The sequence below is a fragment of the Trichosurus vulpecula genome, chromosome 8 (assembly GCF_011100635.1).
Source record: "Trichosurus vulpecula isolate mTriVul1 chromosome 8, mTriVul1.pri, whole genome shotgun sequence".
Lineage (NCBI taxonomy): Eukaryota > Metazoa > Chordata > Mammalia > Diprotodontia > Phalangeridae > Trichosurus > Trichosurus vulpecula.
In genome coordinates this window covers 153,487,697-153,514,022 of record NC_050580.1, presented here as the reverse complement: position 1 = coordinate 153,514,022, position 26,326 = coordinate 153,487,697, and the positions used below count along the sequence as shown (strand labels likewise).

Sequence of the window (26,326 nt, the reverse complement as noted above, 5' to 3'; positions counted from 1 at the left end):
TTCTTTCTTTGAGAAATCTAATGAATCATCAGTCACACTTTGGATTCATTATACTGGCAGTATTATAAACATGAAAAATGAAAAGTAAGCTGCTCCTTTTAGTTTGAATGCTGTTTTACTATGAGTTGCTAAAACTTTTATGATTCAATTTTTTTTAAGTGCGCTTCTTACTGACCCTTCGTGATGAAAACAAGTACTCTGTCTTATACCAAATTACCTGTACAGTATTCAACATGTTTCAGGTGATTAAAAAATGTGAGTAAAGATTACATCCAAGTTATGGTGGCTTCCTGGGGACAATATAACAAAAGCCATGACAGAAAGCAAGAGAAATGAGTCTGTTAAAAGTATACTATTTCAAAAGCACAATTTTGCCAATGAGTTACTGGATTATGTTATTTTGAAATTTTTATCAGAAAATCTGGGAAAAGGTAGACAAAAAGTTAACCTAAAGAATCTTTCTACTTCTGAATACTAAATAATTTCTACAAAATGCTTGAGATAATCATAAACTTCAATTTTTAATGCAAAATTTTTTTTTTACTAAAATGCTTACATCAGCATAAAATTTTTAAATACTCACCATCAACTCCATTATAAGAAGCAGAAACTTCCTGGACCTCCTTTTTTGATCTCATAGGAGCCCAAGATCCATCCTCCTTAAATTGTATTTCATCACAATCAGTACAGTACTTTAGGATTTCCATAAATAAACTATAGAGAGAAAAAAATTCAGTTATGGGTATCACGCTCTTAGTGAAAATTCAGTACAATTAAAAAGAGTAAAAAGAAATACTACTGTTTTGAAAATTTTAAGCAAAAATGGAAAATCTGTATATTGTAGCAGTATCTGAAAATATTCATGAGTTACAGGGAAGTAGAACAGAACTCTATTTTTTTCTTTTTTCTCAAAACGTAAGTGCCATTCCCTAATTGATAAGTGGTCAAAGGATAAGAACAGGTAATTTTCAGAAAAAGAAATCAAAACTATCAACAGTCACAGGAAAAACGCTCAAAATCATTATTAATTAGAGAAATGCACATTTAAAAAACTCTGAGATACCACCTTACATCTATCAGATTGGCTAACATGACAAAAAAAAGGAAAATGACAAGTGCTGGAGGGGATATGTAAAAATTGGGACACTAATACACTGTTGGCAGAGTTGTGCACTAGTCTAACCATTCTAGAGAAAAATCTGGAACTGTGTCCAAAGGACTATCAAACTGTATACCCTCTGATCCAGCAATACCACTACTAGATCCAATACCACCACTGTATCCCAAAGAGATCAAAGAAAAGGAAAAAAGGATTTCTTTGTACAAAAATATTTATAGCATCTCAAATTTTTATGGTGGCAAAGAATTGGAAACTGAGGGGATGCCCATCAATCGGGGAATGGCTGGATGAGTTGTAGCCTGTGGTATGTGATGGAATACTACTGTGCTATAAGAAATGACAAGCAGGATGGTTTCAGAAAAACTTGGGAAGACTTATATGAACTAATGCAAAGTGAAGCGAACAGAACCAGGAGGCACTGTACACAGTAATAGCAATACTGTAATGATAAGCAAATGCTAAAGACTTAGTTACTCTGATAAAGACAAGGATCAAAGACAATTCCAAAGGACTCATGATGAAAAATGCTTTCCACTACCAGAGACAGAACTGATGAACTGTGAGTGAGGATGGAAGCAGACTTTTTTCACTTTTTATATTTCTCTGTGTGTGTGTCTGTTTTCTTTTGCAATGTGGCTAATATGGAATTATGTTTTACATGACTTTACATATCTAATCAATATCATATTGCTTATCTTCTTAAAAGGTTGTGGAAGATCAGGAGGGGAGAGAATTTAAAACTCAAAAATTTAAAAAATGAAGGTAAAAATGTTTTTACATGTAATTGGGAAATATTTAATGAAATAATGTTTTAAAACTTTTTAAAAAATTAGAATTCCAATCAATGCAATGTCTAATCTTGACTCTAGATTGGTAATGAAATATACTCCACCTCTCCCTTCAGTAGAGAAGAGACAACAGGCAATGTCAGATATGGTCAATATGTCATTTTGTTTCGCTTCATTGTACTTCTTTGTTACAGTATCTATGAACATCATCATCTTTGTCATCAACATTTCTTACATGCTTTTACTATGTGTCAGTGGGGGAAATAGTTGGGAGTGGGGGGAAGGCAAGTGGGGCACAAATTCAGAAGAATCCAAAGTACCAGGTAGAATAGAAAAAAGAATACAGAAGAGGAAGAAAGGGAACTTTAGGTATTACAGATCAAGTAGGCACCTAGTACAAAGTTCATCACACAAAAGGAACTAAAAATTTAACTTATGCTGGGGATGTTGAGAGTATTATGGGGAAAAAAATGAGGAAATATATCTGAGGAAGAGAATAATAAAAAGTGTGGGGAAAAAAGGGAAGTTTCTTCAGTGAGTGGGCAAGGTACAGAAATGGGGTAACTGAAAGGTCAACTGTTCTCTTTTGAAGAGTTGTATGACCCCTTCTTTCCTAGGGTTTCATATGTTTAGGGGTAGGTAGCATGATATATTGGTTAAAGACATAAAATATACCCTTGAATAGAACTACTAATGCATCGAAATTACAGCTTATTATTTCTAAGTACTAAGAGTAAAGATAGAAAAATGTGCACTTCCAAAGCAAGATGACAAGCTGAAAAATGAAAGCTTTAAAAATGTTTTAGATGACCATTTTCAAGTTGTAAATATAAGCTTTATCTCCAAAGTGGCTTACCCGTCAATAATGAGGTGTTCATATGGAGCCTTCTTATCACATACAGGACAAACCCAAGTTGGCTTTTTCTCATTCATTTGAATATACAGAGTTGCGTCAAAACATTGCAGGTGTGAACACGTCAGTGCCCGACATGGAATAGTTAGGCGCATTTTACCAAGCTTTAAGGGAAAACAAAACAAAACAAAAATCCAAGAGTGTTTTTTTTCACGGTTTAAACTTCAAATGAAGTTTTCTGAAATACCACATACAGGTTCTAATTTCCATTTCAACAGTCTTGGCTAAAAGAAAATGCTTCACTATGAAGAATGACACAAATACTTAGTTTGTAAAACTTATTTAGTTTTAAACATCCTAAGGCATTTCATCACATACAGACATACTGGCTTTGGAAAGGCCGAGTGAACATTTTTTAAAAATTTGATTACTATATTGCATTGTAATATGTCATTTGCTAATGGAACTTTCAGAGACTATATAAGAAACACATCTTTCTAAACTTTTGACTTCTGGAATAAATGGTTCCAAGCTTGTATATCTCAAGATGTCTCCAGTCTCTGCCAGAAAATGTCAGGTACAAACTAGAGATCTCCCTCCCAGGAGAAACCTTTGGACTTGTAGAAACTGTAGGGTACATCTTCTTTCCCTGTTATTGGGGCTAAAAAAAAGTGAGTCTAACAGGAACTGCTGTTGCTTCTCTTCTATCACCTATCCCAGACCAACTGTTATTTTGTCCTTTTGTCCTGGGGAGAGAGCCGACCTGCTACACACACAGATGATCTACTTCTAAATTCCACCACATTCTGAGAATGTGGACAGAGGATACTATTCTCCATCTTCCACACGGCATACCAAGTCTACTGCATCTGATCGTTGTATTATTTAGTGCCTCAAATTTCTCCTGCTTCCAAAGAAAATGCTCTACAGCTATTTAAGAGCCATTTATCAAGTCCCTGTTGTGTATACTAGGTACTTGGAGGGATATAAAGTTAAGTAGGACATAAGTCCTTGCCTTCGTGGAACTTACAACTTAATAAGACACATACAGATATGCAGGGCTAAATAACATGTGCTGCAATAATTTAAATTATTCCAATTTGAAATTCACCTTAAGGATTACTTATAAGGGAGAACTGATATAAAAGATATTACTAAGGACATGAATGACCAAAAAAGGAGATGAAATGGTCACTCAGTTAAAATGGACGTTTAGAAAAGATGGACTGCTCCAGTGGAACGTGGCATAATATTAAAAGAATAAGGTGAAGGCCTCTAGCATGTTATAACATTTATGCAGGATGTATGAGAAAACATGGATAATGGCACAGCATGAGAGGATATAGGAGATGCAACCTCTGTTCTAGAGAAGGTATACTCACACAGATGAAATCACAGATCTACTAAAATATTTATAGTTACAAAAAACACAGCACAGAATAGGATAACATCCCATGTGAAGTGAGAGGAAGTAAAGATAATTTCTGACTTGGAGGTGGGAGAGGGTGCAAAGGGTAAAGTCTGGTTGAATTCTGAAGGATATGTAGGGTTTTAAAAGATTGAGATGGGGAGCATATTTAAGGCACAAGAAATATCATGAACAAAGGCACAGAGGTAGAAAAGCACACATGAATGGCAGCAGTATGATGGAAAGGATACAGAATTAGGGAGCGGAAAGGCTGTAGAAAGTTTTGACTACTAGGCTAAGAAACAGACAAAAGGGAGCCACTCAAGGAGAGGGATGTGAAAGGGGAAAAGACTGGAAGTGGAGAGACTAATTAGTAATCCAGGAGGGGTGATGATGAGGGCCTTTACAAGGATAGTATCAGTGAGAAAAGAAAGGATGATTTTGAAAAATACTGTGAAGGCTAAAATCAATAGGAGTAGTAACTGAATATGGATGAAAGATGAAGTAGCAGGAAAGAAAAAAGCTTTTGAGAAAGAAGGAAGTCAGGAGGAAAGAGTGTGCTTTGGGGAGAGAAGATGAGGCATTATTTTCAGCAGATGACTTTGAGCTTTGGTATCATATTTCAGCTTTTCTCTAACTTCAAAGGAAGTTTTAGCTGTCGATATAGGAAAAAAGGTAAGAATTCCTTTAGGAAAAAGAATTAGCATGATTTCAGGCCTGTAAAAGTATCATCAGTTTCAGAGATGTATAGAATTCTCTCTTTCACTAAGGATATAAACTAAAATTTAGAGCCCAAAACTATTTTGCTAAAATCAACTCTTTGCTAGCTATTTAAATCAACTGAATGCCTTGAGTTTCTTCCCCAGCAAAATGGCAGTAACACATTTTGCTTCTCCCCACATTATCTGAAGGATATTGTGACATCAAATTAGACAGTGTCTTTTAAAGTCTGTAAGTCTCTTACAAGAAAGGATCTAAATGAGTTGTCACTCATCAAATTTATAAGCCAATATTTAGATGGAGGATTATCCTATTCATTTTATTAGATATGTGAATTAAGATAAAAAAACAAATTTCTTTCAAATCTTTTAGCAAGCTACTAGGAGACAACACAGTTTCCAGCCCATATCTAAGACCAAGGCTCTATTTACTTGACAAGTGAAAGTAACAAGCAATATTTAATTTCTATTATGCTAATAAAAGCACAGACAGAACAAATTGTGGCATGTGATTATGATGGAATACTATTGTCCTATAAGAAATGATGAGCAGGATGCTCTCAGAAAAATCTAGAAAGACTTACATGAGTTGAAACAAAGCGAAATGTACTGTGTGTGCCTTCTTAGGGAGGATGGGTAGGAAGGGAAGAGGGGAGAGAATGAGAGAATGTGGAACTCAAAGTTTTAAAAACAGATGTTCAAAAACAAAAAAAAAGTTTTTGCATGCAACTAGGAAGTTATATACACAGGCAATGGGGCGTAGAAATTTATCTTGCCCTACAAAAAAGGAAGGGAAAAGGGGATGGGAAGGGAGTGGGGTGACAGAAGGAAGGGCTGACTGGGGAACGGGGCAACCAGAACATACGCCATCTTGGAGTGGGGGGAGGTAGAAATGGGGAGAAAATTCGTAATTCAAACTCATGTGAAAATCAATGCTGAAAACTAAATATATCAAATAAATTTAAATAAATGAAAAAAAAAAGAAATGTACCGTGTGCAATATTGTAAAGATGATCAGTTGTGAATGACTTAGCCATTCTCAGCAATACAAAGATCCAAGACAACTCTGATTGAAGCATACTTTTTTTAACTTTTTCCATTTTTCTTGAGGGTTTTATTCTTTTTTTTTTTTTTGGACTGTGTTTTCTTTCACAACATGACTGTTATGGAAATGTTTTTGTTGTTGTTTTTTGGCAGGGCAATTGAGGTTAAGTGACTTGCCCAAGGTCACACAGCTAGTAAGTGTGTCAAATGTCTGAGGCTGAATTTGAACTCAGGTCCTCTTGACTCCAGGGCTGGTGCTCTACTATCTGCGCCACCTAGCTGCCCCTTATGGAAATGTTTTGCATGACTACACATGTATAACCTATATTGAATTGCTTGCCTTCTCAATGGGAGGGGGGGAGAAGGGGAGAGAATTTGGAACTTGGAATTTTAAAAACAATGTTAAGATAGTTTTTACATGTAACTGGGGGAAAATAAAATACTAAATAAAAAACACATAGCCATCACTGTGTATAAATTTGGCAGTAACAGATAAGGTTCATATATGTTAAATATAGCATATTTTTGGCTCAGGATTTAGAGGATATGAGTATGTACATACACACATATACGAACTTGAATTCATATTGGATGAGGTGACAGGGAGCAAAGGGAGATGAAGTGTCAATTCTGGAGACACAGGAACCATTGATATCACACCTCTTAACTATCCCCAAACCCCAACGATCTGCCTAAGACTCTTTAGTGACTGTAAAGACTAAAAGGGGGCTCAAAAAAAGAATCTCAAGTCTGTCCTGACAGTGACTATAGCAACTACTCTTGCCTATGAGAACATACAGTCTTCCACAAAATATGGGAGTTGGCTCAAATTTTTAGGTCAAATTCACAAGTGGATTAAATAACTATGGAGTAAGGATTTTTTTTTTGTTACTATCTTTACTATTTAACTATTCATCAATTATTGGGCCTCAGTGTGTCCAATAGCTTTTCCTTACTTCTAATTCGCTATAAGACCAGAACACAGATATCCAGACTTGTCAAAATACTGTGTAAAGAGTCTTATCTCCTCTGTACACTAGAGAGGCAACATATAATTTTGGAGAACATGGATGCACATATGAAGGAGATACAAACAGGAAGACTAAAGCAGAAAATAAAGAGACAGGGAAAAAAGATACCTACTAGATCTAGTGATAGAAGAAAAGATCACGACCAAACAATTGACAGAGGTTCACAGAATTTAATATGGATAATTTGGATTACATAAAATTAAAAGATTTTTGTACAAGTTCAATAAAGCCAAGAGTAAAAGGAAAATAATAAACTGGGAAAAATCTTTGCAGCGAGATTCTCTGATAAATTTATAAGACTATGAGCCATTCCCCAATTGATAAATGGTCTAAGGATATGAACAGCAGTTCTCAAGAAAGGAACCCAGGCTATCTATAACCAAATAAAAATAAATGTTCCAAATCACTACAATGCAAAAAAAAAAAGCAAATTAAAGTAATTCTGAAATTTTACTTCATATCTGTCAGTTTGGAAAAGATAATAAAAAGGAAAATGATAAATGCTGGAAGGGCTATGGGAAATCAGGCCCCCTGATTCATTCTTAGTGGACCTGTGAATGAGTAAAACCACTCTGGAAAGCAATTAGGAACTATATATGAAATTTATTAAATACTACATACTTTCTGACCCAGCTATACCACTATAACAACCCCCTCTTCAATCAAAGAAATAGAAAAAGGTTCTGTATTTACAAAAATATTTACAGCAACTCTTTTTGTGGTGGCAAAAATACTGGAAACTAAAGGGATAACCAGCTCATCAACTGAGGAATGACTCAATAAATTGTGGTATATGAAGTGTGGTAGAATATTATTGTGCTATTTAAGAATAAGGAAAAAGATGATTTCAAAGAGATATGAAAAGATGTACATGAATTGATGCAAAAGCCGATAAGAAGAACCAGAAGAACAATTTATAATAAAAGCAATTACTATAAAAACTAGCAATTTTGAAGACTTTTATAAGTTGCTGAAGAATGAAATGAACAGAATCAGGAAAACAACTTAAGACAATAGCAACACTATAAAGACAAACAATTTTGAAAGTTCTAAGAACTATAATCCATACAATGACCATCTATAATTTCAGAGGACTGAAGGTGAAATATTTTCTACTTCCTGACAGAGAGGTGATAAATTGGTTTTTCTTTTCTTTTCAAATAGGGAGAGAGGTGGGAAGGAGAGGAAACAATTCTATTGCTTTCTTAATTACAACTGTTTGTGGAAAAAAAGAATGGTACTTTGTTAACTACTAATTTATGAACTATGCAAAAACTCAGACCAATACTTTTGTTTTTTCCTTGAGAAAAAGCTTATTGTAAAGAGGCTACATTACAAGTTCATATTATCCAACCTCAACTGGGCCCTTCCTGCAATAAATTAGTTCTTTTATTCCTCCCTCATTATTTCTTTCACTCCCCAAAGAAGCTACTCCAAACCTTTTTTTCCTTCCTCAAGTTTCCCATATGAACATAGTAGAGTATTCCATTTCTCCTCATTCTCCTTTCTTTGAGCACAGGATTCTGTCTCTTACTTTTCTGAAAAAATTGAAGCCATTTCACAAGTACCCTTTTTCCTTTTCCTATCAACTGGTTTCTTCCCTACTGCCTTCAAACGTGCCCAACATTTTTGCCTCCTCCTTGATAAACTCCTAGGTGCAACACTAGACCCTAGCATTCCCTCAACATCTCATCCTATGTCTCTTTTCCCTTTCTCCGCCAAACTCTTTGAAAAAGTTGTCTACACTCTGCTGCTTCTACTTCTCTCACTTGCTTTTGTTCCCTCTGCAATCTGGTTCCAATCATCACCCAACTAAAGCTGCTTTCTCCAAAGGTAGTAGCAACGACCTCTTTCTTATATGTCAAGTCTGATGATTTGTCTCAGACCTCATCTTTTTTGACCTATCTGCTACATTTCACATTACTGTCCACGCTCTCCTTGGGGATGCTCTTCTTGATTTTGAGATTTTGTGATACCATCTGCTTCTTCTTCTTCTTCTTCTGGTTTGAGAACCTAACTGATCCTTTGCTGCACCATGCCTCTTAATTACTGTAGGTGTTCTCAAAGGTTCTGTTGTACTGCTTCTTCCTTTCTTCCTCAATACCAGTGGTTTTTCACCTTCTTGTCTCATGAATTCCCTGTGGCAGTCTGGTGAAGCTTATGGATCCCTTTTCAGAATAATATACCACCAAATGACAAATCTTTACATTTATGCCACAACAAAATCCCTCTCCTTTGGCTCCTTCCCTCTCTCCAGGCTCACAGCTATCGAGTTAGTTCAAGTTTTCATCACATCTTTCCTAGATTCTTGCAAAAGCCTCCTTTACTAACTGTTCTCCTTGCCTCAAGTCTCTCATCAACCTAAACAATCCTATATACTGCTGCTAAAGTCATTCTCCTTAAATGTCAATCTGACCATATGACTTCCCAACTCAAATTTCAGTGACTTCATGATAGATCTGGGATAAAATATAAACTCTTATGTTCAACTTTTAAAGCATTCCATGACCTATTTGTAACCTATCTTTTTAGCCTCCTTTGTCACCGGTCATCCCACATACCTAAAATATACTGCGCCTCAAAGATTCATTTTCCTGTAAGATACAGTTCAATCACCATTATCTGTACAAAGCTTATCTTGATCCTTCCAACTTCTAGTATCCTCCTTCCCAAAGTGTTTATATGATGCTTTAAGATTTGTAAAGCAATTCTTGGTTTTTTTTTCACAAATATATATGTGTGTGTTTTTACAAATATCATCTTATTTTATTAAAATAATCTCTGGGGGTAGATGTTATTATTATCTCCATTTTATAGATGAGGAAATTAAGGCAGACAGATGTTAAGTGACTTGCTTAGGGTCACATAACTAGTGTCTGAGGCCATATCTTAACTCAGGTCTTCCTGACTGCAGGTCCAGCACTCTATTCAACGTGCCACTTAGCTGCATTTATTCACTACATATTTATTTTATATAAACTTTAATATATGCTTGTCTTCCCCCATCAGTATGTAAACTCCTTGTGAGGACTGTATCATTCTTTGTACTTGTACCTCAGCACTTAATAAATGCTTGCTGACTGATCAGAAACTTTTTTAAACAACAAAGCAAGAGATACAAGACTAATTACGATACTTAAGGAATACACTTATTTTCCTCATAATCATAAGTTTTTATGAGACAAGAACAACAACTTTTTATCTTAGAATTAATGAAGTTTCAATATAAAGAACTTTGAACTTTAGGCCTGAACAGTTTCAAGCAGGAAACAGATGTATTTTCTCATTCTCCATCCTCCATTCCCACCTATTAAACTAGGATTAATTTGAAAATCGAATATAAGGTAAAATACTGAATTTGCTATGAACTTTTGATACATGTGTACACAATTGAGATAAACTACTGGCATGCCCAATGGCAATTATTGTTACTAAAAAATAATATTAAAGTAAAAAATTATTAAAGTTTAAGGCTTTTCACTATATACCAAATTTTTCAGATCTCGTCTTTCGGTAAGCCATGGACAATGATAATTATGTGTTTTAATTTTAATATGCTTTTAATATGGTAACTTTTTTAGATTTAAAAAACAATCACTGATGGCTAAAAAAAATTCAGATTGTAATTATTAAATCTCCAACCAGTTTATTTTCATAGTAATCTACTATGTGTGCTAGCCATAAAAAAATTTCTTTATTTAGAAGGCTTCTACATGAAAAGCTACTGAAAATGTTCTAAGTTCTCCAATGACCTATAAATGACCAAATTCAATGTCTTTTTCTCAGCCCTCATCCTTGAGTTCTCTGACAACCACCCTACTCTTCCTATCCTCGTTGTCCTCTCTCTGTTGGCTTCTCTATGACACTGTATTCTTTCTCCTAATATCTTTTTGACCATTTTCCATATGGTTATTGACAAAAAGGCTTTGTCTTCAGCCCTTTTCTCTTTTTTGAAATCCTCCTTTGGCAATCTCATTTATTTTCAAAGCTATAATTACACTTACCATGTACCCTTCTCCACACTGTAAAGTCCCAGAGCTATATATTCAGCCTTAATCTCTCTCTTCAGCTCCAATCCTCTGTTCCCAAACTATCTACTGGACATCTTTACCTGGATATTTGGCTGCCACCTCAAACTCAACATATCAAAAAATGAACTTACCACTGTCCTTGAAAATCATTACCTCTTTCTGGTGATGTCACCATATTCAAATCCGGTTATTACTTCCACATATCTTGCCACTATCCAAGTTCAGGTCCTCATTAACTTTTTCCTGAACACTGTAATAATCCTAACTGGTCTCCTTGGGCCCAGTCTCCTTCTCCAATACAGTTTTCAAATAGCACATGTCTTATAATATTACTTACCTCCCTGCTCAAAAACCTTCAGTAGCTCCCTACCACCTAAAGTAGAAAAAATAAACTCCTTAGCCTGGCATTTATGGTCTTCCACAATTTGAATAAAGCCTACTTCTCTTGCCTTAGTCAACTCTACTATACTTTACAATCCAGATGAACCCTAATGAGGCTCCTGACTCCATCCTCTTCCCTGCTAGAATGCCACCACTTCCATGAAACCTACTGATAAGCCCCAGCTGAAATTTTCTTTCTGAATATCTATTTCCTCTTTCCCCTGCCCAGTGAGTCAGCCCTTTTAAGATTTAAAAAAGGAAAAAAGCAGTTTAGCAGAACAGTCCGGTAGTATCGTTAATGTTCCCTTCCTACCTCTGCAAAGAAGGTAGGAAATAGAATTCCTTGTCTTTTCTCTGGGGCCACGCCTGGTCATCACAACGAACCAACATCCAATTTCAGCTCTTTGTATAATTTTTGTAGTTCTGTTTATAAAATTATGTCTTAACGAGTCCAAATAAGAAAAAAATTGCCAGTTAATACTTACTGGACAGAGTAGAGAAACCCTTAAACTGGTCGTAGCTATTTCACTGTCTGGATCCGCAGTCAATTTCTCTTTAACTGTCATTCATTGAAGGGGTGGGGAAACATAAACAGAACAAGATACATCATCAGTTTAACATAATCAGAGACCTTTAAGAAAATCCGTTTTAGGACTTGCATTAAACATCTCAAATGAAAAGAAATAATTATATGGCCTACAAGTCACATGATAAAAAAAAAAGGAAAACATTTGTGTATTATAGTCTGACTACAATTCCTGTGAGGTTTCCTAATTTTTACCCTGGGGAACCAAAAATTACAATGCAGCAACACAAAAAAAGGAATTTCTACGGTAGGTAATATGCCAAACTAAAGATAGATTCCTTTTTTATTATAATTCCAGATATTAATGGTGACTATAAGATACCATGACAAAAATCCCTTTAGTGACATCTAAGTAAGAAATTTGTGATGAAATTATTGTATAAAAAAGTTACTCCAATTTCACATTATAAAATAATGCAAAAGCTTTAATTATTTAAAAAACTTGAACCAAACTGTATTTAGTTACAAATGTCTGAGTGACAGCAGACAAATCACTTTACCTTTGTTCCAGTTTCTTCACTTTTGTGATATAATTAAGCAGTTTAAAATAATGTTTTAAGATTACATCTCTCTTAAGATGAACATCTCAAATAAAAAGATGTTGAAATAACTTATGACCTACAAATTAAATAAAAGGAAGAAAATCTTTTGCCTCAGTTCTACTCCCACTTTAGAAGTTTTCAAGCAAAAGCTAGAAGACCACCAATTAAGGGCTTAGGTAGAGGTGCCTCTTTTTAAAAGTTGAACTAGGATGCTTTTGAGATCCCTTATAACTCAGACATTCCTTAAAGCAAAGGATCATATCACTCCCTTGTTGAATAAAATCCAGTGGTTCCCTATTAGGCGTCAATACAAACTCCTTTCTTTGGCATTTAAAGCCTTTTACAATATGGCTCCAACCAATCTTTCTATTCTTATCATACATATCATACATATCATATTATACTCTTTTGCATACACTCTATAGTACAGCCAAACTGGTTTTCTTGCTGTTCCTAACAAATGACATTTCTTCCTCCATCTCTTTGCTTTTGAACCATCTATCTGTGCCAAGCCTGGAATGCACTAGCTCCTCATCTCTACCGCTTAAGAAACCTGGCTTCCTTCAAAGTCAGCTCAAGTCCTACCACCTTATGGTCTTTCCTTAAAGACAATAGTGTCCATAGGCAAATTACAACAATAATTTAGATAAAAGTCAATAGTTTATATTAAAAATCTGGTGATGACTAGTCAATTTTTTTTTCAGCCTTGATTTTTAATTTTTAAACGTGCAGGTTAATACAGTACTATTTGTTGGATTTGTTACCAGAGTGTCTAAATATCATTGGACCTCAACTTCCAGAAGGCCAATCTCAAACTAATACTTTCTTGTAAGGAGATTATATAACTCTTGAGGTAACTAATTAATAAGGTAACTTTTCACAATCGGTGCTTAAAGAGGGTCATAACTTATTAATTCATTAGTTGTTCTCTGCAATCTTTCTTATGAAATAGAAGTTAGGATAAAAATACAGCACAAAAATAGGAAAATTTCTTTACAAAGGAAGACACTAGCAGGTGGGGAGGAGAGACAGGAAAGGCCTCCTTAAGGGACCAGTGCTTTAGCAGTCTTGAAGGACACTAAGAAGCAAAGAGAAGGAAGTTGACCATTCCAGAAATAAGGAACAATCAATTCTAAGGCCCAGAGATAGGGGATGGAACATTGTATGTGAAGAATGTCAAGGATGCCAGTGTAGATGGACTGTAGAAAGTGAGTGGTAATAATAAGTGGGAACAATTCCCAATAGACTGGAAAGAGATCAATGTTGTGAAGAACTTTAATGCTACAAAGGAGTTTATATTTGACCCTAGAGGTAATAAGGACTCATCGTAGTTCATTGAATAGGGGTGATATGGTCAGTCTGACATTGTAGGAAAATCATTTTGGCAGCTATGTAGGTGATGGCCTGAAGTGGGGAGAGCCTTGAGGATGGGAGTTCAATTAGGTGGAAAGTGGTAAGACCTCATAGCTAAGTGAAAAGAAAGAGACTATGTGAGAGATATGGTGGAGATGCCTTTGGGACATGTGGACTGAAACGTATCCAGCATGACTGGAGAGATTTAGAGCTGCAAATAATGGATGTCCCAGAAGTCTTAGTTTAGTTTAAAGCCTTAATGTTATCTATTATAATAACATGTATAATACTATGTTATACATTATCATTACATGTAACACATATTATATTATACAAATAATTCATAACTTTTTTTGAAATACTTAAATTTTTTCCCAATTAAATATAAAAACAACTTTTAACATTTTTAAAATTTTTGAGTCCCAAATTCTCTTCATCCCTACATCCCCTCCCCTCTCAATGAGAAGGCAAGCAATTTGATACAAGTTATACATGTGCAGTCATGCAAAACCTATTTCCATACTAGCCATGTTGTGAAAGAAAACACAGATTAAAAAAAAAACAGAAAAAGAAAGTTAAAAAAAAGTTTGTTTGATCTGCATTCATACTGTCGATGGATAGCATTTTTCATCACGAGTCCTTCAAAACTGTCTTGGATCATCGTATTATTGAGAGTAGCTAAGTCACTCACAGTTGATCATTGTACGATATTGCTGTTATTGTGTATGATATTCTCCTGATTCTGCTCAATTCACTTTGCACCAGTTCATGTAAGTCTTTCCAGGCTTTTCTGAAACCATCTTGCTCGCCACTTCTTTTTGGAGGGGGGAAGGTAGGGCAACTGGGGTTAAGTAACTTGCCCAAGGTCACTCAGCTAGCAACTGTGTTAAATGTCTGAGGCAGGATTTGAACTCAGGTCCTCCTGACTCTACTCACTGCGCCATCTAGCTGCCCCGCTCATCATTTCTTGTAGCACAATAGTATTCCATCACAATCATATACTGCATATACTACATACTATATACAATGCCACTACTTGGTCTATACCTCAAAGAGATTTAAAAGAAAAAGCAGAGGGACCTACATATGCAAAGATATTTAGAGCAGCTCTTTTTGTAATGGCAAAAGAATTGGAAATTGAGGGGTGTCTATTAATTGAGGAATGGTTGAACTTTCCCCTGAAAGATTATACTCAATTTTGCTGGGTAGATGATTCTTGATTGTAATCCTAGCTTCTCTGCCCTCTGGAATTTTATATTCCAAGCCCTTAGATCCTTTACTATAGAAGTTACTACATTTTGTTATCTTCATTGTGGGTTCCACAATACTTGAATTGTTTCTTTCTGGCTGCTTGCAAAATTTGCTCCTTGACCTGGGAGTTCTGGAATTTGGCTACAATATTCCTTGGGGATCTCTTTTAGGAGGTGATTGGTAGATTCTTTTAATTTCTATTCTACCCTCTGGTTCTTGGCTATCAAGACAGTTTTCCTTGATAATGCCTTGAAAGATGGTAACTAGGCTCTTTTTCTGGATCATGGCTTTCAGGCAATCAAATAATTCTTAAACTATCTCTCCTTGATGTATTTTCCAGGTCAGTTGTTTTTCCAATGAGCTATTTAATATGTTTTTCTATTTTTTTTCATTTTTTGGATTTTGTTTTGTTGTTTCTTGATGTCTAATGGAGTCATTCACTTCCACTATCCCAGTTCTAATTTTTAAGGAATGATTTTCTTCAGTAAGCTTTTGTATCTCCTTTTCCATTTGGCCAATTCTGCTTTTTAAAGAATTCTTTTCTTCAGTGAATTTTTGTACATTTTTTTCCATTTGGTCAATTTTGCTTTTTAAGGTGTTGTTCTTTTCAGTAGGTTTTTGTGCCTCTTTTTACCATCTGGTCTATTCTATTTTTTAAGGTGTTATTTTCTTCAGTATTTTTTTGTGCCTTCTTTACCACGCTGTTGACTCTTTATTTTATGATTTTCTTGCATCACTCATTTATTTTCCCAATTTTTCCTCTATCTCTCTTATTTGATTTTTAAAACCCTTTTGGAGTTCTTCCAAAAATTCCTGGGCGGGGGGGGGGGGGGGGGGGGGCTAAGACCAATTCACACTTTTCTTTGAGGCTTTGGATGTAGCTGTTTTGATTTTGCTCAGTTTTCTTTGCTAGCCTAGTTTTAAAAAAAATTTATCTATTTTTTATTGGCATGTCTCTCTATTCAGTCTCCCGCACCACTACTCTCTGCCTTTGCTTCTTTTATCTTTTAAAAAGATCTTCTTTGTCACCACTGTAACCTTCTATAGTCAGATTCTTTTTTTTTTCCTAGTGATCATATTTCCAGCCTACTTCTTTACTTTTAACTTTATGTTCAAGTTGGGCTCTGACCCCAAGGTGGAGGGGTGCACTATCCCAAGTTTCAGGCTTTTGTCCTGCTTTTTTCAGAGCTAGTTCGGGGTGGGGGGGGTGTCCTGTAAGTTTTTATTTCTTCCAAGGTAGTATGATTTAAGAAGAGGTGTAGTCACTGCCCTCTTGGCCTGTGCTCTGGTCTGTGAGTGACTACAAACACTCTTCTTTGCCCTAGAACTGTAACAAGGGCTCCTATATCCCTGCAGCTGAAAGCTCTAGTGTGCTAGTACTCCTCCTCACCCTGGGCCTGCAACCCAGAACAGAGTATGAGCAATGCAACAGGTCTGTATTATTCAGTACCAGCAAAGCATTCCCAATAATCTCCTGAACAGTTGCCTGACCCTCCCCCTTACCATCACTGCCCATTTAGTTGCCCCCCATGACCTACTGCTGGCTTGCTGGGGTATGGTCTACAGTGGACTGCACCCCACTCTCCCTCCAGTTAAAGAGATCTTTTTAAGTTGCCTTGGGCTAGAAAATTGTTTCACCCATCCTTTTGTTGGTTCTGCCACTCCAACATTCATTTTGAGGTGTTATTTTGGAGTTGTTTGGAGAGGGATTTGGGAGAGCTCAGGTGAGTTCCTGCCTTTACTCCATCATCTTGGCTCCACTCACCTACATAAAGCTTTAATTCATTAAAACTGCATTAAGATTTTTGGATATGTTATATAGACTAGGGCAGGCTTGCCTAATATATGGCCTGCTGGCCTTATGCTGTGCAGGCCCAGTCTAGGGAATCACCTTCAGAAAAGTAGCTGAATCCTTGGGAACTGATGAAATCTCTAAGAAAAAGAGTACAGAGAAAAAAGAGAAGAGGGCCTGGTTGTTAGTAAGGGGATTTGTTCTGTGAAGCTTGGATCCAGTCAAAGGGCTGTACTTGAGGACTTGGAGGGCCAAATATGGCCTTGTGGCCGCAGATTCCCCACCCCTGGCCTTAAAGTATACCCACAGTGACTGGACATGATATAAAAATCCATCAAAGAAGATTGAGAAGAAGCAGACAGGTAGGAGAAGAACATGAGAGAACAGATTTAAAAGAATGCTGTCTTATTACTTAATAAATTTTATAATAAAAATTTTAACTATATATCACAACAGGAATTTAATATGTGTAAGCTTTTGGCTTAGGATAGAATTAAAATTTTAAAATAAAATGCAACTATTTTACATTCAAATATTTCTAAAGTTTTAATTGACATTTTTAATTCAAAACAAAAACCCTACGGTACCAAAAGAGGAAAATTATAACTTTAATTGCAAGGAAGCTCTGAACATAAATGAAATAAGCTATATAAAGGGATTTCATGTTCTTTGGCAAAAAGGCATTAAAATCCAAGGTAGAAGAAATAAACAGGAATGACAGAGGTCAAATTCTATTACAATAGCTTCCAAGGGAGTACACAATTTTCTTGGTTGCAATGAATATTGCTCAAAGCACATAAGCTGTTATGGAGGGCTTGACATTTTCCTCAGCAATTCCACTTCAGAAAAGCTCTCAGAAGCTATCTAGTCCAAACTGTACCTACACAACAATCCTTTCTATAAAAGATACTGGGCAAGTGTTCATCCAACTTTTGTTTGAAGAAATCTACCTTTGAATAGTTCTGTAATCTGACTCTTTGCAACCTGCATCCACAGCAACTAGTCTTGTCTTCACACAGATATGTCTTAATCCCTCTTCTATATGACAACCCTTAAAAATAACTTGAAGACCACTTATCATGTCTTCTCTTTTCCAGGCAAACATCTCCAATTCCCTCAAGTGATTCCCATATGGCTCAAGGACCTTCACCATACTACTCTGTCTTCCTCTGGATGTTATCCATCCTGTCAATGTTTTTCCTTATATGTGGAAGTTCCAGAAAAAGTTGTCTAGATTTATTGCCTCCATGTAGCATCCATTTGTTTCTTGGTCATGGAATATGGCTTCTGACACCACCACTCTGAAACTGCTCTCTAAAAGATTACAAATGATGTCTTAATTGTTAAATCCAACAACCTCTTCTGGCTATCCAGGTTGCCTTCTTCATGCACTTCAAACTGAATACCCTAGGTTAGACATGAACAAGGCAAAGATTATCACCTCCCTAGTCTTGAACACCATACTTCTCTTAATGTAGCTTTTCTGCTGACATAGCACACTCTTTGCTTTTACTGAGTTTATAGTCTACTAAAATCCCAAGGCCCCTTTCAGACTAACTACCACCCAGTCACATGTCTCCCATGTTATATTTATGATTTTTTTAACCCAAGCATAAAATGTCATACTTATATCTACTAAATTTTATCTTTTGGATTCTAATTCTCACTTAGCTATTCCTCTTATCTTTGTATCATTTACAAGTTTGATAAACATGCCATCTATACCTTTCCCCAAGCCACTGAACTGAAGTTAAATTCACTATAATTGGGGGACTCCACCCTCTTTCCTTTTGGGAAAAGTGGGACATATGCTCTTCTCTAGTTCAAAGACCATTCTCCTTTGCAGAGAAAATAAGCAAAATGAAGAGTTGGGTATCTCTGCCTTCTCTCTCTCATATCAGTTATTTCTCACCCAACCAAACCAAGAGTAATTCTATTTGGCTGCTGACTCCTCTACTTTTCTCCAACATAACCGAAAACAAACAAACAAACAAACCAACCCCTTTTTGGTATGCTCAGTTTTCTTTGCTAGCCTAGTTTTAAAAAAATTTTATCTATTTTTTATTGGCATGTCTCTATATTCAGTCTCCCGCACCACCACTCTCTACCTTTGCTTCTTTTATCTTTTAAAAAGGTCTAAGGTGCACAATAACTTGCTTGTGCATCTTTAGATGATCTCTTTTTATTGGAATTATCTTCTTTCTGGCTTTGAGAATTCTATTCTTGAGTTTTAAATTTCTCCTGTACCGAGTTTCCCTGCAGAATTTTAGCTCACAGGATCCTAATTTCTCTGAACCTTTTAAGACTGCCTTCCCTAAACCTGGGATGAATGGAAGCCTATATATATCTAGTTTTCCTCTCCATCTCTATGACAATTTCTAAGACAAATGGGAAGCTACTTTATGATCTTATCATATAACCATTTTTATTTTAAAACCATTTTAGTGGGATTTTACTTATGGTAAATTTCTCATTTGTCGTAATATTAATCTAGATAATCACAGTTGTCATATGTACCATCTCTTTTTTTTTTCCATCCCTTATCTTTTTAAAAAAGTCTAATTCTCTTTCTTTGTCTGACTAATTTAGATCCTCAAAAATTTTTATCTGGAAAGGACCCCAGAGATCATTGTGCAGTTCACAGATGAAGAAACTGAGGTCTAATGAAGGAAGTGATTTGCCCAAAATCACATAGCCCGCAGTAGATCTCAAATTAGAATATGATGCCCAGTCCTGGGCTTTCTATGAGCTGCTTCTAGTATACACCAAAACAGGGGCAAACATTACCTCTCCAAACTGACAGCCTCTTGCTAATACTAATAAAACATTTAAATTAGGGAGTAGTTAAAAAGTAGCACAGTTCTATGGTTCTATGGTCAAATGTAAAGGGCTTTATATACCTCTATTTGCTCTACAGGTTTACACACACAGCTAAATTTTTTATATTTGCTAGAAATGCTATCATTACTTTCTATTACATATGATGACTAAATTTGTTAAAAGTTAATTCTTATCTCATCAACAAAATGATCCAAAGAAGTTGCTTAAAGTTTCTCTTATGAACCAAATATAATCTGGTTTATGATATTGACTTATCGAAACCTTTCCTTAAAGATAATACTAATGAAAGTTTGTTTTTCTGCTTAAAGTATTATAAATTAGTACAATTCAAATGGCTGACTATTCACTGTTGCCCTCCCTGTAACACTGTTTATAATACATAAAATAAATGTAAACTGAAGCATCAACATTTTCAAAGAGAAGGAGAATTGCTTACTATTTGACAAGAACTAACAGTGGTTTGTTGGAGAAAACACCCTAATTCCAAAGTCACCTTTTCACTATTCCTTGAGGTGGTGTTGGACGTACAAGTGGAACAGAATAATACATGATAAAAAAAAAAATAGTCTTGTCCATTAATAGCAAACAGCGAAAATGGACAGCCGGCAACTCAGCAAATAGTAGATGAAAATGACTGTGCATAGTTCTGCTTTAGATGCAGAAATGGAAGAGACTTTAGGAAATTCATATCTAGCTATTTTAAAAGATGAGATTAAAAATTCTGAAAAATGATAGGAATTCTCATCTTTCATGTGCTTGCACCAAGTCTCAATTTACCACTGAACAATTAAATGCTGAGTGCAAATAAAATAATTCTCAAGGGTTCCTTCTAAATATGTTCTAATAAAGACAGAGAAGATAAAGAATACCTTCACTTCCTGGTTTCTCCCATAACTGTAATTTCCTTGCAGTTTACATTAGGATGAAGATGAAATTTTTGCTAATGAAAGCTAGAAAGTAATGTCTTCTAGAATTTTGAATACAGTGTTTGAATAATATACAGCACCTTCCCTCCCCCCCGCCAATTTAAAGCTATAGAATCTTAATTTAAACCCAGCTTTGTTTCAGTTGAACTGAGGAGCAAATAACGCCACCGATGGATTCCAAATCTGTATTTCTGTATTAAGAGCTCTTTTCTGCAATGGACTCTCAGAATTAGCTTTACAGACTTACCACCCAAACAAAGTTCTGATTATACAACAAGCTAGCTTATTAAGAATGACCTCTGTTTTAGCACAATGAAAAGACTTTAGAATAAGAGGACCTAAGTTTAAACCCTTCCTATTACTATTTTGGGATTTGGGGCAAATTACCTACCTTTCTAAGACTTGGTTTCATTTGTAAAATGAGAGGATTGGGGATTAGATTGCTGCTCATGTCCCTTCTAGGTCTAAATCAATTATCCTCTGGTGCTAATCATGTGAAGAATATTTTCAAAATTACGTTCTTTTCAACTGTGCCCTCACCACTGCAAAGCAATCCCTCTTAACTGATTCACTGTCCCATTTCCCTTCAGCATCTGCTGCAAACCTGCTCTTCTCTCTTCAGGTCACCTATTAACCCTTACTCTCATTCTACAGAGTACTTACATGCCATGCTGTGAAAAGTTACAAATTCTTTCTCTTCAAAATCTCTCAAAATCACCCCCACTCACTCCCCTATTCTCTTTTCCTTTGCTCCTGTCTCAAAAGTGGTCCTTTTTGCAAGGCCAACGGCTCTATGTATGCCCTGATCTATCTCCTATCTTTGCTGGCAGCTTACCTCTTCAATCATCCTCTCTTTCTTTTAAATGTCTCATTATCCACTGGCTCCTTTCCTGCTGTTTGTAAATATATCCAGATTTCACCCATCCTTAAAAAACTCTTCCCTCAAATCTCTTATGTCCTCAGGTTATTTTACTATCTCTCCTACTTTGATAACTAAATCTCTAGAAAAAGTTACCTAACTCCTTGCTTCCCATTCCTCAATCCCTTGTCGTCTCACACCATTATACTATTGAATTTGGTCTTCACAAAATTACTAACATTTCTTAACTGCTAATCCAGTTGCCTTTTCTTCACCCTTAACCCTTCTCCCTCATATCTGAAGCATTTGACACTGTTGATCACCCCCTCCATCCTGGAAACTCTCCTTCCATGGGAAACTGTCTTCTGGTTTTACCTGCTTGACTGCTCCTTCTCAGTCTTCTTTGCCGAACTGCCTGCCATATCCCACCCCACCCCACCCTCTTGTATTAGGCGCTCTTCTCTCTTCTTGCAATGATCTCATCAGGTCCTATGTGTTCAATGATCACCTATACAGAAAGCTCCCAAATCTATATATCTAATCCTTATCTCTCCTGAACTTCAGTCTCACAACTACTGATTAGACATCTCTCTCTGAATGTTTCATAGTAATCTAAAACAAAACTCATCCCTTCCTTCCCCGCAAAATACTTCTCATTCTAAATTACTGCTATTTGTCAAGGTTACCACCAATTTCTCAATCTCAGTCATTATTCAGTTCTCACTCTGCCACACACCCCACATCTTGTTGATTCTATCTCCACAGTATCTCTGGCATCACATTCTCTCTCCTCACATGGCCATCACCCTAGCTGAAGCTCTTATCACTTCTCCCTTGGACTACTGTAACAGGTTCCTAACCGGTTTCGTTGTCTCAAGTGTCTCTCTAACATATTCTCCACATAGCTGTCAAAATGATCTTAACGTACAGGTCTAACCATATCATTCTCCTGCTCAAGGAACTTTGGTAGCTTCCTAATGCTTCTAGGAAAAAAAAAACAATCCTCTGTTGTAGGATAAAATATGAACATCTTTGTTGAGCATTTAAAGCCCTTAATAATCTATGTCCAGCTTATTACTTCCTCTCATGCATTCTACACTCCAGCCAAAATGACATACTAACTATATTCCGTCACTCAGCTCTGCCTTTGTCTTTCTCATATCTCACAGGATGTCCCCTATTTGTAAAAGTGCTTAGCACAGTGGAACCATTATATAAATGCTTATCCTCCTCCCAATGCCTAGAATGCTCTCCCTTCCTCATCTTAAGACAATCCTGATACCCTCAGTTGTTGGTGTTTCCCCCACGATCCCTGAGATTACCTTGGATAATATTTTGTACTTACTTATCTCTGTATATGTCATTCCCCACCCCTACCCAAAGGAGTGTAGGCTCTGCGGGCAGGGTCTATCTCATTTTTGTTTCTGTATTCTCAGAACCTGGCTCAGGGCTTTGCATATAGTAGTCACTTAATAAATGCTTGCTTACACACAGGCAGTTTTCTATTTTTTTGGTACTCATTTTCCTACTTGAGTTCACTTATTTATAACACTGATTTGCTGCATCAGAGGATGGCAAAAGTGGCAATCTATGCTGATCTCAAGGGGCACAATCAGGGTCACCTTTAGACAAAGTTGTATGGTAGGCAAGTTTTGTTTTTGGTGACCCTCATCAGCACCCTCTATCATGGCCCCTAGATTCCTTTCTGGATCTGCCACTCTCTCTATTCCTCTACCCTGGCCCAGGTGGCTATCTTGTTTCTGATTCTTGTCTTTGGCTATCTGTCAATTAGTTCCTGGTTAGTTGCTAGCTAAAAAAATTAAGGTATTAGCTAAAAACAAGCTCAAGTGTCCATATCAGATAGACTTTCAACACAATTGTATGTGCACTTACATCTTAAGAGAATGATTCCTGAAAATGAATACTCCCTCAACACAACGGGGTAATCTATTCCAGCATAACTAGATAAAACTCTGATTTAAAGATGTGTTGTATAAGGAGGTAGAGGGAAAGCCTGCCCTGTTGCCTTAATTTTTCCTCCTAAATGACCACTAGCTTATTAACTCGTCTCCACGATGTTTATGCCAGTAGTCATCAAAGTGAGTTCTTAATGGGATAACCTGTGGGTAATCACCATTTATATCTCTGTCCCCCAATTTCTACCACCTTTCTCCAAACAATGAACCAACAACTGATATTCATAGTGCTCTGTGAAGTTTGCAATGTGCTTTACTACTCTCTCCCATCATTGCCTCACTCTTCCCCTACCTCCTCTTTATGATAGTGAGAATATAGGGAGACTTAGTATACCATCACTGCTTGCTGCTAGCCCCTTGCTTGGCAGCACCTTTAAACATTGCAGCTAAGTGACCTAACAGCTCAGTTTATAGGCATTACTACCACCACCTCAAATTCAATATATCAAGTTAAATCAAGAAGCTTTCCTGAAGGTTTTTTCAATAAGCTCTTCATACATGTGAGCACTTAAATGTTCCTGATGCATTTATAGTACAATTTAAAAAACATTTATTAAGCACCTTCTATATATAGAATGTGAATCTATGGATACAAAGGTGAAACAGGTTTTGTGCTTATTTATACTTGTTTGGAATAAGACACACATACAACTATAATATAAATTAGAATATATTAAGAGCATAGTGAAGATTAAAAAGGAAAACAGAAGATTTGGGTAGGGAGGAATCACTTCTATTTGGGGGAAAGGAGAGAAGAAAATGAGAAAGGACACTGACACCTAAGAAAGAGAAAAATTTCAATGAGAAAATAAAATGGAGGAAATCCATTTTTGGAAGGGATGTGTGGGGGAATGAGATAGCCCATATAAATGTATGTAGTAGAAAGAGCAGGATGGTAGCAAGAAATAGCTAGTAGTCTAGTCTGGCTTGACCACAGAATGCATAAAGAGGAACAGTGTGAAATAAGGCTGTGAAACTAGGTTGAAGAAGGACTGGGGAATGCCTTGAATGCTAAGCTAAGGAGTTTATTTATACTTGTGGGCAATGAGAAACCACAGAAATTTTATGAATAAGGGAGTGATCTAGTCCAGGCTATGAAGTTGGATATTCCCCCCCAAATTTTAACCTTAATTTTTTTTTTCAAACCACACGCACAAGACAATATGCATTGAGCAAATTTCATTCAACTTTGAAATTTAGGTTCCACCTTCCAAAGGTAGTATCTACATATATTGGCCAAGAAATTATCCTAGTTGTCAAAAGTATTTTTCAGATCAACTACTGCATCAAAAATTTAAAAAGGCTCCTTTTTCACTAGACATAGTTTTAGTCTTTAGGAGTTAATGTATTTTTATTCTGCCCAAATCAAGAAAACAACCAAACCTATCAAAATTATTGATACCTAAATCTGTAAGAAATTTCCTATATTCCCTAGATGAGTAACAAATTTTTGCTGCCCTTTGGATAAAGGAGGATTCATGATCAAATCTTAAAAGTTGGAAAAACCCTTAGAAGCCATCTAGTCCAACTGCTATCAGTCAATCCTTGCACCCATTGTTCCACCTTAAAGAGTGCTTAGCTCACAGTAATGGTCTATTACCTTGGACCTTTTCATATTTTAATGACCCAATTTTAATAAAATTGGTTTTCTCTGTAATCCACTATTATTTTATGTATTTTAAAACACTCTGAATAGAGGTCCACAGGCTTCATCAAAATGAATCTGTGACACAAACATAGGCTAAGAACCTCTGTTCTACATGGTCTTTTGTAAAGACAATTTAGATCTAAGTATGACACTTCTTTGCTACTCTTATCTGTTACTTCTATTTTGCTGTTTTCATTTTGAAAGGGATGTCTCATTTTTAGAATTCCTCAACAATGCATTTCTACGATTATTGTAATTATTTCAAAGAGATAGCAGGTTTTAACACAGTGACACACTTAACCTTAGTTGCTAAGCCATATTCTTTTTTACTACCTGCATGACTGCTTTCATATACCCCTAACTACATGCTTTCCTCCAGAACATCCCTTCAACTCAAAAGAGCCCCAATTTCCTTTCTTCTTAGTATTTACTTATTTGTGGATGAGAACTGTGATTTCATTGGTATAGAGGAATTTCCTCTACCAATGCAGACTGGCCCTTCACAACTTATAGCTTTAAGAAAGATGGCTGCCCAGACCACCAAGAGATTGACAGACTTGTTTGGGGGTCACAAAGCCAGTATGTGTCAGAGGCAGGCCTTGAACCTTAACCTTCCTGCCTTGGGGGTTAACACTCTGTCCATTATGCCACTGTCTCTCCTTCCTGGTATTCTTAAAATGCCTATTTTATGGTACATTTTGGCAATAACATCTTTTTTTAGTGTTCATGGACTATGTAATATGATGTCCATTTTAACTTAAGTAAATGACTGAAACAAAAAAAAAACTTCTTGGATATTTTGTTTCATTCTCTGATGGAAGATAAGTGGAATAAATGGTTTTAGGTACTCAAAAGAGCAATGCTCCAGTAAAGCTCTACTCTGATTCCTCTTCATGGTATGGAGATTACCTAAGGCTCTTGAAAGCTATGCTAGCACAATACAAGTTCTGGCAGATCCTATACCAAAGCAGAAAGATTTCAAGTGTAGACCTGGTAACATACTGCTACGAAGCACCAAACTAGCTCTTTTCAAGGAGGTTTATCACCAGAAGGCTGGCCATAGTAACTTACGCAACCATCTGCTAAGGAAGGACACATATATCTGTGTCAAATGAGTACTCACACTGTTAAAATGATAAATCATTTGAGAATTGAAGGATAACAATCTAATCATGTC

The 26,326-nt window shown here is 36.2% G+C and overlaps 1 protein-coding gene across 2 annotated transcripts in view; it reads right to left on the bottom strand.

Moving 5' to 3' along the window:
• PIAS1 (protein inhibitor of activated STAT 1) overlaps window positions 1–26,326 on the bottom strand; it is a 152,325-nt gene that overhangs the window by 17,277 nt on the left and 108,722 nt on the right. For both annotated transcript variants that reach the window (XM_036734769.1, XM_036734770.1), the window contains exons 8-10: window positions 11,861–11,934; window positions 2,765–2,925; window positions 584–714 (exon numbers count right to left, since the gene is read on the bottom strand). In XM_036734769.1, the coding sequence (XP_036590664.1) occupies window positions 584–714; window positions 2,765–2,925; window positions 11,861–11,934 (366 nt within the window). The remainder of the gene's footprint in view (window positions 1–583; window positions 715–2,764; window positions 2,926–11,860; window positions 11,935–26,326) is intronic.